Raw genomic sequence first — 12,877 nt, 5'->3', positions numbered from 1 at the left:
GGCTTGAAGACGGCCAAGTTCGCCAGAGGTGGAGATGGCGAGGCGTTGAAGAGGCCGAGGGGCAAGACCAACTCCAAGGTTGACGACATACGTGATGCCTCATCCATGGCATTGCATGACACTTTGCATGGCATGATGTCTCAAAAGGATGTGAGGGACGAGAAGAAGCGGCAAAGCAAGGACGAGCAAATGAAGCAATACCTAGACCTTCAAAGGAAGAAGCTTGAGATGGAGGAGGCGGCCAAGAGGAGGAAGATCGACATGGAGGAGACGGCCCGGCAAAGGCAACTCGACATGGAGGAGGCGGCCAGGCAAAGGCAGCTCGACATGGAGGAGGCGGCCAGGCAAAGGCAGCTCGACATCGAGGCCGACAACGTCAAGGCCAGGCAGAGGCAGCTCGACATCGAGGCCACCAATGCCGCCACCAAAGCGAAGGAGGTGGCCCTTGCGATCATGAGCGTGGACTTGTCGAAGATGAGCGAGAAGACGAGGGCCTCGTTCGAGGCCAGGCAGAAGGAGATGGTCGACGCCGAAGGCCTGAACTAGGTCGTCCGATCGGCCGTGGCCGTTCTTTTTGGAGGCTGGCATGGGTGCCGCCCGCCCGCTGGGCCGCTGGCTGTGTGCCGGCGAGGAAAACATTCATTTTGGAGGCCGGCTGTGTTGCCGGCGATGACAACTATTCATTTTGAAGGCTGGCTGTGTTGCCGACCGCTGGCTGAGTTGCCGACATGAACTGGGGCCGCTGGCCTGATGAACTAGGGCTTGGCATTTGAAAGTTGCTCCTTTTTTAAAATACAGAGCCGGACAGGATGGGGCAAACGGATGCGTCCGCGCGCTGGGCGCACGGCCACCGCATCCCAGGACACGCCCGAACACGACCCCATTGCCCTACCCAAACGGACAGAATCCAGATAAAACGGACATCCGTTTGGGGTCGCGCGGTGAAGTTGGCCTAACCCCCCGTGTTGAACATTTTGACGTCCAATCACGTAAGAAAACCCACGCATCATGACACGACGCCATCGTTTTCTCTCGAGGCGACCGGCCCGATCGCGCCACCCATCGCCGTAGCGAGACCACTTTAGCTTGCGTGTGGATGGAGGAAGGAAACCAAACCAAACCAGACCACGCTGTCTTGAGCCGGCGGAGCCCAGGAGGGCGACGAGGTGAACAAGGGAACAAAAAGGAGAGCCATCCGAGACCGATGTAGGGGGGCGGCCGTTTCTTTCGCTTTGCTTCTGCTTCCGGCCGTGGCCGTGTGTGTGTTTGTGTGTGGATCGGACGGACCACGGGTGGGTTCGGCCGCCCCGCACTCCGCCCCGCGCCACGTGACCCAAAAGGACTCCGCGGGTCGCTGGCATTGGCACCCCCTACTCCTACTGGCTGGCTCTACCTCGCTAGCAGCCGCAGCCGCAGCCGCAGCCACCCCAACCCGGCTTCTTCCTCTCCCCCCCTCCCTCCCCGCTGGCCTGCCTGGTTGGTTCCCTCCTCCCCCGCCACGGTCGCTGTCGCAGGATCGCCACCACCGAGCCCCCACTGCCGCCACCCGTAGCTCTCTCTCCAGCCTCCAGCTCCAGCAGATCAGCAGCAGGAGTAGGCCGCAGCGGCAGCGTCTGCCCAGCTCCGCCGCTTCCGCCGTCGATCTCGGCCAGCCTTCCGCCCCCTCCATTCCACCGACCCACCCACCAAAAAGAGCCCCTACACGCCGCCGCCCGAGGCTAGCTAGCCCGCCCGCTCGCTCCCTCGCTTCGTGAGCCGCGCGCGCGCGGTCGCCGCTCCAGCATCGCAGGAGGCCGGGCCTGTGGCTGCGAGGCTCGCGGCGCTCAATTGGCTTGCCGGGGGACGCCACGCCACGCCACGCGGCGGGCCTTGTCCAGAATATTTGCCGCACGGAAAAAGCTAGTAGTAGAGCTAGCGAGCGAGCTTGGTGCGATTCCTCCCCAGTTTTTAATTGGCTTCGGCAGCAGCGCCAGCCAACGGCGAGCCCGCCCGCCCACCAGCCGGAGGTAGGGGAGGAGCACTGGAGTAAAGAGGCGCCGCGGCCCGGGGATTTTATTAATGCGGCTTAGCGAGCGGGCGGGCTAATTATTTTAGCGCCGCTGTCTCGGCTGGGAACTCGCGAAAGCTCGGCTCTTTTGAGGCCGCCCCTGCCCCCGCTCGCCGCCTCCTCCGCCCAACCCCTCCGCGCCGCGCTCCCGCTCTCTCTCCCTCCCGCTGGGACTGGGAGCACTTGTTTTCTTCTGGGTACCAGTGCGGGTGTGCTTTCGCTGGGGCCGGGGCCGGTGGTCGTCGCGCATTCCCACAAGCATATGGTGCGCATTGTGGGGGATGGGGAGTAGTAGTAAATTGGGGGAAGGCATGGAGGAGAAGGGGGGCAGGGTGGGGATGGGCAAGTACGCGGCCAGGCGGGGCTGGAGGCGCCTGGCGGCGGTGGCCTGGCTGGTGGCGGCGGTGGCCTGCTCGGCCGCCGTGCACTGGCAGCTGCGCCGGGAGACCATGGAGCGCGCCGAGGAGCGGCTCGTCAGCATGTGCGAGGAGCGGGCCAGGATGCTGCAGGAGCAGTTCGGGGTCACCGTCAACCACGTCCACGCGCTCGCCATCCTCATCTCCACCTTCCACTTCGAGAAGAACCCCTCCGCCCTCGACCAGGTGAGCAAGCAACACAAACGAGCAACATAATAGGGATTGCCGATTTGTTTCTTCCTCTTCCTCCTCGATGCATTCGTTAATTCATTCATTCGTTCATTCCCATGTCGCCGCGTGCTTCCAATCCCGCGGCAATGGCGGGCTCCAGAAATCCTAAACAAGTATAGTACTAGCAAAACATGGTTGTTGTTGCATCTCCTTAAAAAAAGGATATTTCCTCGTGGTGGCTCGATGCTTACAGAGTTGCAGGCTAGTCGTTTAGCGGCACATTATTTGTTTCAGTCGGTCCGTTGTGGGCCTCTTGATCTTTGAATATGTGGCATTCTTGGAGCGGTTGTGCTTCTTTTCTATGCTCCAAACCTCCAAGACACAGAGTCAGAGACGTCTCTGAACTACTAGGCCGGTAGAAGAAGAACATTGCTCTGTTTGTTTTTGGAGTGGTTAATGGTTGGGTTTGGCCGATGCTTGACCGACTCCATTTGTTTATGCTCACAGCCGTAGCAATGCAGTGCTGGCTGCGGTTGTCCAGTGATGGGTTCTTGATCCTACTTTTTCCTCCTAAAATATTCCCCTAAAGCTGTCCTCTTTTGGGAATTCCGAGCCCGCTGCTTTTGTTGATTAAGTGGTAGCTTTAGACTTTTAGGAGTACCTTGGCGAGGCAATATGGTATTTGAAGGCACATTCTGGTTGTTGCAACAAGCAACAATGAGTAATGCCCTAATTTGGTTGGTGGCCCTAGTTGTTATCCTTTTTTTTGGATACTGACCCTAGTTGAGTCTCTTAATATAATAAAACAATCACATGGATTAGGTGCAGTTTAAACTTGATCCTTTCTTACTTTCTTGGATGCTCTTGGTCATTCAGTCTTAAATCTGTCAATTTGCCGCTGGTGTGTTTTACCCTACATTTTGCTGAAACCTTCGCTGCAGGATACTTTTGCAAAGTACACGGCAAGGACATCATTCGAGCGCCCGCTGCTAAATGGGGTGGCTTACGCACAGCGCCTCTTCCCTCATGAGAAGGAAACTTTTGAAAGACAGCATGGATGGATTATGAGGACTATGAATCGAGAGGGTGCACCTCTCCAAGATGAGTACGCCCCGGTGATTTTCTCCCAGGATACGGTCTCCTACCTTGCGCGCATGGACATGATGTCTGGGGAGGTGTGGTTTCTTACTGCATGATGGTTTCTTCTGTCTGTCGATTCTTAGTTCATTGAGGGCAGGGGACATGTCGTGTTGCCAGTTTTAAGTTTGGTTCAGTGTAAATAATCCGTTTGTTTCGCATGTAGGAGGACCGAGAAAACATCTTGCGTGCGAGGGAAACTGGCAAACCTGTGTTAACAAACCCATTTCGGCTTCTTGGGTCGAACCACTTGGGGGTAGTACTCACTTTTGCAGTGTATCGCCCTGATCTACCTGCTGATGCATCAGTTGAGCAACGTGTGGAAGCAACTGCTGGGTAAGATGATTGGACTATCTTCCAAATATGATGACCCATAAAACCTGTATTTGCATGTCATTTCTTTAGTGTTGGCTATACAATACTTCAAGGCATCAAATCAGATGATTCAACATAGCATACAATGACCTAGAGAACTTGCATTAATGTATCATTATTCATACATATATAGTATTAACTTATTGTCCTTCTTTCTCTCATTCAGCAATACAAAGATCCTTTCTAGTGTGATAGCCCAACATATTTAGAGTTTTGTACCAGAAATATAACACGAACATGTACTTAACTATTTTGTGAGTGTGGCCTCCTGAGTCATGACTCTAATCTAATCGAATCCCCACTGACAGCTATCTTGGTGGAGCCTTTGATGTGGAGTCACTTGTGGAAAATTTGCTGAGTAAACTTGCTGGCAATCAGGATATATTGGTGAATGTGTATGATGTCACAAATGCTTCAGAACCTATGGCCATGTATGGATCTCAAACTCCAGATAATAAAGTGGACCTCTTGCATGTTAGCATGCTTGATTTTGGAGATCCGTTTAGGAAGCATGAAATGAGATGCAGGTTAGTAGCTTCTTCCCATGACACTGACTTTGTTGGTTCATTGTCCTTCCACTAATGTTGGTAAGTTGTGCAGGTATGGGCAAAAGCCTCCAATGCCGTGGTCTGCTATTAGTAATCCTATGGGCTGCTTTGTCATATGGATGCTTATTGGGTATATAATTTGTGCTGCATGGTCTCGGTATGACAAAGTTTCAGAGGATTGTAGAAAAATGGAAGAGCTCAAAACTCAAGCAGAAGCTGCTGATATTGCAAAGTCTCAGGTTTGACATTTATTTGTGTGCTTAGGCTACTTGGCTTTCTTCTGTACAGAAGAATTGTATACTGATGCAAGTTTTCCTCTTTGCAGTTTCTGGCAACTGTATCACATGAAATTAGAACTCCTATGAACGGCGTCCTTGGTATGAATATCTTCCTTTCTGGTACATACATAATGTGCACTCTAAGGACTAGGCCATCTTAAAACATTACCTTTTGTTGTAGGAATGCTGGACATGCTTTTGGGGACAGATCTGACTATGACTCAGAAGGATTTTGCTCAGACCGCTCAGGATTGTGGCAAAGCGTTGATAATACTGATAAATGATGTCCTTGATCGAGCAAAGTTTGAAGCTGGAAGGTTGGAACTTGAGGAAGTGCCTTTTGACTTGCGAACGCTGACGGACGATGTGATCTCTTTGTTTGCCTCAAAGTTAAGAGCGAAGTGCATAGAGGTATCTTACTATTACAAGCATAAATGATTCAATATCTTTCCTATGCTTTCATAGTCATAATGGATGTGGATTACCTGTAGTGATTGTTTGCAGCCGAGCGCAAACAGACAATACAATTCCACAAATGCCATTCTTCTATATACCTCCTTTCCTGTAGCACATTATTTCCTAATATTTCCCTTATTGCCGCAGCTTGCAGTGTTTGTGAGTGACGACGTTCCAAAACTTGTCACCGGAGATCCTTGGAGATTTCGACAGATACTGACAAATTTAGTGGGCAATGCAGTCAAAGTAAGCAGTCAACTTTCGGTATCATAGCATTTTCTGTTTACCGATACTTTGCAACTTTGAATAATGTTGACCTTTTGTTTTCTGTATACAATTCTGTTATAAAAACATTCATAAATTGTTCTGAACCCATTCATTATCAATTTTCCAGTTCACAGAACGGGGTCATGTTTTTGTGCGGGTCTCTTTGGCTGAGAACTCAACTATGGAAGCTAATCGAGTCCCCAATGGAAACCTCAATGGGAAAGATTGTAAAGTTGAGCCTACAGCTAATGGTGCCTTCAATACTTTGAGTGGGTTTCAAGCTGCGGATGAACGAAATAGCTGGGAATGTTTTAAGCTGTTGCTCTCTGATAAGGAGTTACTTTCTGATGAGCTCGAGGGTGAAAAATCTAGCCAAAATGATTCCGATCACGTGACCTTGATGATAAGCATTGAGGATACAGGTGTTGGTATTCCACTGCATGCACAAGATCGTGTTTTTACGCCTTTTATGCAGGCAGATAGTTCAACTTCAAGGAATTATGGTGGAACTGGTATTGGTTTAAGCATCAGCAAATGTTTGGCTGAACTTATGGGCGGGCAAATAAGTTTTATCAGCCGTCCTTCTATTGGGAGTACATTTACATTCTCAGCGGTTGTGAAGCGTGCATCCAAAGATACTTCATGTGATTCAGAGAGGAGCTTGTCCGAGGCACTACCAACTGCCTTTAGGGGAATGAAGGCGATTTTGGTAGACGGGAAACCTGTGCGTAGTGCTGTGACAAGATATCACCTTAACAGGCTGGGAATAATTGTTCAAGTTGTGAATAATATGAGTATGGGAATTCAAGCCTTTGGGAAAAATGGCGCAACAGAGTCAAGGTGAGTTATCTGTTGTCATTTTCAATTCCTAACAGAACTTATCACTGGAATTTTAGAAATAGAGGACAAATAACCGCTTAACTGTTTCTAGCTATATAGGAAATGGTATTTATTACTAGTACGAGAGGAGCTTTCACATGTGCTCTGAGAGGCTAATGTTACCATATTAATTAGGGGTAGGGAGGTAGAAAGATTCACACTACTTTCAGGTAATAGTTTTGTAGGAAATGCAATTTTCCAAACGTAATATATTGTATCACTAATACAAGAGGAGCTTTCATATGTGCCCTGAGATGCTAAAGTTTCCAATATTAATCAGGAGTAGAGAGGTAGATGTAGTGAATCATGCAGGGTTTTTGGCAAGTTGTAGTTAATCGAATGACCGGAATGTCTCTGTGAGCCAAATCCAGACAGACAGAGATAAAGCACTCGGAATTTTTCTCTGTGACAGAAAACAAGAATGAAGCAATTTCTGTGCAATTTATTCCACCTCAATGGGGATTTCAATATACAAGATTGAGAGATAGAAGAGGCTGAGATTACAGTGTGTTAGTAAGAAGCTCAGTTTAGATTTCTTATTTGTTTCGGGCTCAGTTTAGATTCTAGCTATGTGGGTGGACGTTGTGCTGCGCATGAGGTGCACTAGGACGGTGCAGTTGCATTGCATGCGGTAGACTTGGCTGAGCAGGTGCTTGTCTAACAATAGATGTTTTTTCAACTAAAAATATAAGACCTGTGAAGGACCAGAACTAATCCTCAATACTAACTACTTCTATTTATGTGCCATAAATTCTTCTTCAACACCTGCTTAGTCTCTTTTCTCCATTTACTTTATTTCTTTGTAGAGAAAAACCGTCGATGCTTTTTATTGAGAATGACATGTGGAGGCCCGAGACAGATATTCAGTTATCAAATCGTCTACATACGCTCAGGATGAATGGTCAGGCGCATGAGCTACCCAAGCTGATCCTTTTGGTCACATCTGAAGCTGACAAGGACAAGTATGGATCCACGTTCAATACTGTGATGTGTAAACCCTTAAGAGCAAGCACAATTGCTTCTTGTCTTCAGCAGTTGCTAAAAGTAGATATACCTGCAAGGAAAGAAAATCAAAATAGGCCCTCATTTCTTCGGAGCCTGTTGGTTGGGAAGAATATATTGGTTGTAGATGACAATAAAGTAAATCTGCGGGTTGCTCAAGCCGCACTGAAGAAGTATGGTGCCAAGGTTCATTGTGTTGAAAGTGGCAAGGATGCTATCTCCCTACTTCAACCTCCGCATTGCTTCCATGCATGTTTTATGGACGTTCAAATGCCTGAGATGGATGGGTATGATTCTGTGTACTCATCACTGTGCTGCAACTGTTATTTCTAACTTCATCTCTTCTTCAAACTGTTATGTTCTCGAGGCTTTATGTGTCATGTTTTGTTGCTTGATAGTATCTCATCCTGATTGACTGCTGATTATCAATGTGATGTGCTCTTCAGGTTCGAGGCGACTAGGCAAATACGAGAAATGGAGAAGAAAGCGAACGAGATAAAGAGAGAGCAGTCGAGTTCAGGGGAAGGTTCGACATTTGTTGAGTGGCATTTGCCTGTTCTTGCGATGACCGCCGACGTCATTCAGGCGACCTATGAAGAGTGCATGAAATCGGGGATGGATGGCTACGTGTCCAAACCGTTTGACGAGCAGCAGCTATACCAAGCAGTCTCCAGATTAGTGGTGGGAACAGCTGATTCGGCCTCATGATCTGATCGATCGAGACAGGATCCGACGCCTCGTTGGTTGAAGCGAAGCCAAGCTGACTCTGACTCTTTACAAACCTGACATGGATATCTCTGCAACACTTTGGATGAGAAGACGAAGGCGCCTTGAGCTAGTGAACTTCGTTGCAGGCCGAGGTAAGGTAAACGACGATGCGCGTCGCCGCGGTGGGCATGCATTTCTGCTGGTGCTGGTGCTGCTGCTGCTGCTGCCCAGGGGGGTAGATGAAGATGAGGAGGTGGCTCGAGATATACTAGGTAGATTAGGATTTTTTGGTTTGCTGTTGGTAGTAGGCAGATGTATGTATGATGTTGTATCTCCTGTCTGTTCATTCTTTGAACATATGTAACATCTCTGTGCTGTGTAATGCTGTGCTGCGCTCCCCCAAGGCCCAAGCTTCAGAGTCCGATGAAAAGGAAAGATGTGGTGGGCTTTTGGGTTGTCTCCTGTCTGCCGCGTGTTCGTACTGATGATCATCGATTCATCGTGGAACTCTTGATTTGGGTGTAGGTAAACTGGGCGTGTCTTTTTTGTCTGGCGAGATGCTGAATTTGCTAGTCCTCTTGCTCAGGTGCTCTGTTTCCCCCCTCTGCAAAAACAACAGTTGGATTTGAATTGGACGGCTCAAAATTCCGATTTACACTGTTTTTTCCAGCCAACTTACCTGTCGCCGCTCACATAATTGATCGTGGTAGGTCAGCGGAGCATTGTGTGTTTGCTGGGCTGATGATAACGAAATACAGTCGATCTTCTTGGATGTCTCATGTCTGTATTGCTACTAGATACTAGTATGAAATGCAGGGCAGCATCAGTACTGGCTTTCTTCTGCGGTTCTGCCATGGTGTTTGACTCTCTTTTTTGTTTGCCGCGGCGGAACCGAGCATGGGCTGGAGCGTTTAATTGGTCCGAGCAGTGCGCAGTGCTCCTGCAGCGTAGACTACAGCGCTGCAATCGAATGGGCAGGTTTCCTGTATGGCGTCTGGCACGGAAGCGGAAGCTGGGCGGCACAGGCCTGTCCAGCAGCGGCAGCGAACCTTCCGACGCAACGCGCGATTTATTACTGCTCCATCTGACAGGCTGAACCATGCTCAGCCTGTGCCGGCAATGGTGCAGCATGCTGCATGCATGCAAATGCACGAGAGGTGCCGGACAAGGTAGAAAATCCTTGTTCCGATGGTAATCTGCTCCTGCATCGGAGGGACTTTTCCTTTTTACTGTGTTGACCCGTTTGCGGTAGTTTAGCACGATTTGACCATGTTTGTAAAAAAGTTCGGATCTTACCTTTTTTGAGACGCTAGTAAACCTTGCGTCTAGGATGCATCGAAGACGCCGGGGTCCTTGGCGTCTGGCCCTGGCCCACCTCCCTGATCAGCCAAGTTGACCATATGACGTGGCAAATTTCGTCCCTGACCCTAGACACCAAGGACCTTGGTGTCTACCCCCGAGAAATAAGTGGCCACAGGGAGAATGTGTCGGGCCCATCCCACACACTGTTTCCATTCCCAATCTTCCACCCCTAGCAAGAACAATACGGAAAGCTACCCCCTCTCTTCCACCTCAAGGCTCCAAATTTGGTTTTCTTCGGTGGATCTTTCTCTCCCTTGGTGTTTGAGGTTTTCTCCCCCGGATCCCTAAATTTTGTTGGTAATTTCTTGTTATTTCAGTGGCATTTTGTAACCCTAGGTGGAACCTTAGTTTCTAGCTTTCTCCAAATCCCTGGGTATTGGATAGCTTTCAATCACTTTGTTGATGTGGTAGTAGTAATGGGATATGCATGTTGTGAGTACAAATGACGATTTTGATTTATGTGATGATCTATGGTTAGGGTTAGGTTTTGTGTTAAGCAAATGACATGATTTATTTAGTACATAAGTTTTAATGTTTCTTTGAAACAACTCATTAGTAATGGCATGATCCATATATAGTTCTCATTGATTCATTAGAGTTGCACTTGTTTTTGAAACAATGCATTATAGTTGTCATCCATACATTTTATTTTTTGTCCTTTTTAGATGGATGGTAGACTTGTTAATGCTCATTATTTCGACAAAGCGACATTTGTCACCAAAAATGCAAGTGATAATGAGGAAGTGGTGGTATTTGACACAAGTCCTAGTTATGGTGGGGTTGTTCTAAAAGGAAGAGATAAGTTGAATTCGATGGACCCCAATTATAAAGCTGAACTAATAGGAAGATATGATATTGGATGTAGGTAATCATGAGTTATTATTGTTGACATTACCCCCGAGGTAAATAAGTGGGGAGGTGAAACAATAAACCCCCATCTTCCTATGTGTTTGACTGAAACTTTTGCTCCATAAATATGTAGTGAATGTCAGCAATTATGGAAGACTAAATGATACTTGAGTATGTGAACTTGCTAATCAAAACTCTTACATAGAATCTTTCTGATAATATGATAAATTGCAATTGTTTCAATGACTGGGATCATAGTTTGTTAGTTTTTAGTGATGTTTGTGATTCATACTTTATATTGTGAATGAATTGTTGCTTGATCATGAGAAGTTTTATGATAAAAATTTGCTGCTATGTTATTAATCATGATGCTACAATGTCTGTATTTTTGTTTTATCGACACTTCTCTCTCTAAACATGTGGTCATAATTATCGAGTTTGGCTTGCGCTTAAGGACAAGCGAGGTCTAAGCTTGGAGGAGTTGATACGTCCATTTTGCATCATGTTTTCCTAGTGTTATTTATAATGTTTTTTATCATTATTACACTTTATGATGCAATTCTACTGCCTTTTCTCTCTTAATTACCGGCAGGTGGAACTCTGGACCTAAAAAGCTACAACAGAGATACCTATTCTACAGAGCTCCAAATGACCTGAATCTTCACGGAGATTTTTCATTGAATATATAAAAAATACTGGAGCAAAGAAATATCAGAGGGGCCACCAGTTGCCCACAAGGCAACAGGGCGTGGCCACCCCTGGGCGCGCCATGATTTTTGTGGGTGGCCGCGCCCTGATTTGTGTGGGGCCCACAACTGGCCTCCGGTGCCCATCTTCTGCTATATGAAGGGTTTTGACCTAAAAAAAAGAGGACTTTCGGGATGAAGCGCCACTATCTCGAGGCGGGACTTGGGCAGGAGCATTTTTGCCCTCCGGCAGAGCGATTTTGCTGGGGATAATTCCCTCCCCGAGGGGGAAATCGAATCCATCGACATCACCAACGATCTTCTCCTCGTGGGAGGACCAATCTTCATCAACGTATTCACCAGTACCATCTCCTCTCAAATCCTAGTTCATCTCTTGTATTCAATATTTGTATCAAAACCTCAGTTTGGTACCTGTTGGTTGCTAGTAGTGTTGATTACATCTTGTAGTTGACGCTAGTTGGTTTATTTGGTGGAAGATATATGTTCAGATCCTTAATCATATTCTATACCGCTATGATCTTGAACATGAACATGATTTGTGAGTAGTTACTTTTGTTCTTGAGGACATGGGAGAAGTCCGGTTATAAGTAACCATGTGAATTTGGTATTCGTTCGATATTTTGATGACATGTATGTTGTTGCTTCCTTTAGTTGTGTCATGTGAACATCGACTACATGACACTTCACCATACTTGGGCCTAGGAAGGCATTATGGAGTAATAAGTAGATGATGGGTTGCTAGAGCGACAAAAGCTTAAATCTTAGTTTGTGCGTTATTCCTTAAGGGCTGATTTGGATCAATATGTTTCATGCTAGGGTTAGATTTATCTTAATTTTTCTTTCGTAGTCGCGGATGCTTGCGAGAGGGGTAATCACAAGAGAGTTGCTTGTTCAAGTAAGAACAACACCCTAGCACCGGTTCACCAACATACCAAATTATCAATGTAGCGAACACGAATCAAATAAACATGATGAAAGTGACTAGATGTTAATTCCCATGTGTCCTCGATAACGCTTTGCTTTATATAAGAGAACTTTACGACTTGTCCTTTGCTATAAAAAGGATTGTGCCACCTTACTGCACCTTGTTACCGTTGTTACTTGTTACTTGCTATGAATTATCTTACTACAAAACTATATGTTACCGCTACTTTCAGTGTTTGCAGAAAATACCTTACTGAAAACCACTTGTCATTTCCTTCTGCTCCTCGTTGGATTCGACACTCTTACTTATCGAAAAGACTACGATTGATCTCATATACTTGTGGGTCATCATAAACCCGTCAGGCATTACAAAGCAAGCGCAACATGGCTCATGTTGAAAACCCATCCGCAAGAGAAACTTGGCTCTTGTTGCAAACCCGTCGGGTGTTTCCAAAGCGAGCGCAACATGTCTCATGTAGCAAACACCCAAGCGCAACATGGATCATGTTGCAAACCCTAAACCATCGGTTGTCGCGCACGGGATCCGATGCCTTTGGAGGTGGTTGATCTAACCTGCGCTTCAGCTAGCCGACGCATAGCGCACGCCATATTGTAAACGTCTCAAGTCTTTTTCTCTGAAGAAAAATTAAAAGGCAGGGTAGCCGGGTAATCTATATCAGGACCGGCCTTCCTTGGCAATCCACACTAGTGGCCGCACGCGCAGCCCGTAGCAACCTGCCCGGTAAAGAAA

At 47.2% G+C, this 12,877-nt stretch overlaps 1 protein-coding gene across 1 annotated transcript; it reads left to right on the top strand.

Annotated features, from left to right (window-relative positions):
- Positions 1–1,400: 1,400 nt before the first annotated feature.
- LOC109756058 (probable histidine kinase 6) lies at positions 1,401–8,687 on the top strand. The gene is made up of 11 exons (XM_020314924.4): positions 1,401–2,649; positions 3,576–3,809; positions 3,938–4,107; positions 4,455–4,673; positions 4,747–4,933; positions 5,020–5,071; positions 5,154–5,383; positions 5,576–5,674; positions 5,823–6,535; positions 7,381–7,863; positions 8,023–8,687. The coding sequence occupies exons 1-11, from the start codon at positions 2,329–2,331 to the stop codon at positions 8,282–8,284; spliced, it is 2,970 nt and encodes a 989-aa protein (XP_020170513.1). The 5' UTR covers positions 1,401–2,328; the 3' UTR covers positions 8,285–8,687.
- Positions 8,688–12,877: the final 4,190 nt, after the last annotated feature.

This window comes from Aegilops tauschii, chromosome 6 (assembly GCF_002575655.3).
Source record: "Aegilops tauschii subsp. strangulata cultivar AL8/78 chromosome 6, Aet v6.0, whole genome shotgun sequence".
NCBI classification, from domain to species: Eukaryota; Viridiplantae; Streptophyta; class Magnoliopsida; order Poales; family Poaceae; genus Aegilops; species Aegilops tauschii.
The sequence above is the reverse complement of the archived record's forward strand: the minus strand, read 5'-3'. Positions and strand labels throughout refer to the sequence as shown.